This window comes from Pristiophorus japonicus, chromosome 27, assembly GCF_044704955.1.
Source record: "Pristiophorus japonicus isolate sPriJap1 chromosome 27, sPriJap1.hap1, whole genome shotgun sequence".
Taxonomy (NCBI): Eukaryota; Metazoa; Chordata; class Chondrichthyes; family Pristiophoridae; genus Pristiophorus; species Pristiophorus japonicus.
Genome location: NC_092003.1, coordinates 6,706,725 through 6,709,224, shown reverse-complemented (window position 1 = coordinate 6,709,224; position 2,500 = coordinate 6,706,725). Strand labels below are relative to the sequence as shown.

The 2,500-nt window shown below is 55.6% G+C and overlaps 1 protein-coding gene across 1 annotated transcript in view; it reads left to right on the top strand.

Annotated features, from left to right (window-relative positions):
• Positions 1 to 2,500, top strand: part of LOC139239331 (pecanex-like protein 3) — an 89,544-nt gene that overhangs the window by 42,551 nt on the left and 44,493 nt on the right. The window contains exon 14 of the mRNA XM_070868006.1: positions 664 to 774. Within this exon, the coding sequence (XP_070724107.1) occupies positions 664 to 774 (111 nt within the window). The remainder of the gene's footprint in view (positions 1 to 663; positions 775 to 2,500) is intronic.

The following is a 2,500-nucleotide window of genomic DNA, read 5'->3' as shown; positions in this document are numbered from 1 at the left end:
GTGGTCGCGGGAAGGGGAGGGTGGGACAGGTTTGCCGCACGCTCCTTCCGCTGCCTGCGCTTGGTCTCTGCACGCTCTCGGCGACGAGACTCGAGGTGCTCAGCGCCCTCCCGGATGCACTTCCTCCACTTAGGGCGGACTGGTCTTTGGCCAGGGACTCCCAGGTGTCGGTGGGGATGTTGCACTTGATTAGAGAGGCTTTGAGGGTGGTCCCTTGTAACGTTTCCTCTGCCCACCTTTTGGCTCGTTTGCCGCGAAAGAATTCCGAGCAGCGCGCTTGCTTTGGGAGTCTCGTGTCGGGCGTGCGAATAAAGAATCAGAGGGGAGATGAGGGTACACAGCGAGTTGCTGCGATTGGGAAATGCGCTGCCTGAAAGGGCGGTGGAAGCAGATTCAATAGTAACTTTCAAAGTGGAATTGGCTAACTACTGAAAAGGGATAATTGTCAGGGCAACTGGGAAAGAGCAAGGGGAGCGGGATCGCTCTTCCAAAGAGCCATCGCAGGCTCGATGGGCCGAGTGGCCTCCGAATGGTCTGTGCTGAGAGACTCGATGACCGTGTCTACTTTTGACGGGAGGCGGGTACGCGGGAGCTGTTCTAACCTCCCCCCCCCCCCCCCACCCGGCTCACGCGCTGACAAATGTTTCTCGTTTCTCGTTGCAGTTTTCACGCTGTGTTTCCCGGCCATCTTCCTCCTCGGCCTCCTGCCTCAAGTCAACACGTTCTTCATGTACCTGTTGGAGCAGCTGGATATGCACGCCTTTGGGGGCACCGGTACGTTGAGGGGCCTATTTCCCCCCCCCCCCCCCCCCCCCCGACCACGTCAGTCCGCCGCGGTCTCCTGCTCGATGTGTCTTTTTTCGCCGCCCCTAAGGAGTCTAGAACCAGGGGTCACACAGTCTCCGGATAAGGGGTCGGCCATTTAGGACTGAGATGAGGAGAAACTTCTTCACTCAGAGGGTGGTGAACATAACATAAGAAATAGGAGCAGGAGTCGGCCATTCGGCCCCTCGAGCCTGCTCCGCCATTCAATACGATCATGGCTGATCTGATCATGGACTCAGCTCCACTTCCCCGCCCGGCCCCTTATCCCCTTATCTTTTCTGTCTTAAATATATTCAATGTTCCAGCTTCCACAGCTCTCTGAGGCAGCGAATTCCACAGATTTACAACCCTCTGAAGAAATTTCTCCTCATCTCAGTTTTAAATGGGCGGCCTTTTATTCGAAGACCATGCCCCCTAGTTCTAGTCTCCCCCATCAGTGGGAACATCCTCTCTGCATCCACCTTGTCAAGCCCCCTCATAATCTTATACGTTTCGATAAGATCACCTCTCATTCTTCTGAGTTCCAATGAGTAGAGGCCCAACCTCCTCAACCTTTCCTCATAAGTCAACCCCCTCATCCCCGGAATCAACCGAGTGAACCTTCTCTGAACTGCCTCCAAAGCAAGTATATCCTTTTGTAAATATGGAAACCAAAACTGCACGCAGTACTCCAGGTGTGGCCTCACCAATACCCTGTATAACTGGAGCAAGACTTCCCTGCTTTTATACTCCATCCCCTTTGCTTTCTCTACCCCAGAGGGCTGTGGAGGCTCAGTCTTTGTGTATATTCAAGACTGAGATCGAGTTTTGGATATTATCATCATCACAGGCAGTCCCTCGAAGCGAGGATGACTTGCTTCCACGCCGAAATAGGATGAGTTCGCAGGTGTTTCAATGAAGGACCTAATATTCCAGATCCCGAACTACATCCCGAAGGGTGGAAGACGCCTGTGCGTGGATTTTTTTAACGTGTGATGGCTGTTTCACAGCAGCCGCCATACAGGCTTGACGGAGCTAGGTCTTGCTCGGATAGTAAGGGAATCGAGGGATTATGGGGATCGGGCGGGAAAGTGGGGTTGAGTTCGAAGATCAGGCGTGATCTCATTGAATGGCGGAGCAGGCTCGAGGGGCCGAATGGCCCACTCCCGCTCCTAGTTCTTGCGTTTCCCCGCTGCTGGTGTTCGCTGACGCTGGACTACTCTCTGATACTGCGCCTCGGTTTGACCACTGAGGGAGCGCTTGGAAAAGGGGCCTTGGTCCTTGGTCGGGCAGCAGCCGACTGGGGCCCAGTTACAGGGCAAGCTGGCAAACACCGTTCATGCTTACCGCAAACGGCAACTCTGAGGTACGGGGGGGTGGGGGGCAGTGAGTGGGGGCACAGCACACGCCTGCTGAGGCGGTCGCTGGCAAGGCCCAGCATTTATCGCCCCTTGAGAAGGTGGTGGTGAGCCGCCTTCTTGAACCGCTGCAGTCCGTGTGGTGAAGGTGCTCCCACAGTGCTGTTAGGGAGGGAGTTCCAGGATTGTGACCCAGCGACGATGAAGGAACGGCCGATATATTCCCAAGTCGGGATGGTGTGTGTGTGACTGGGAGGGGAACGTGGAGGTGGTGGTGTTCCCATGCGCCTGCTGCCCTTGTCCTTCGAGGGGGTAGAGGTCGCGGGTTTGGGAGGTGC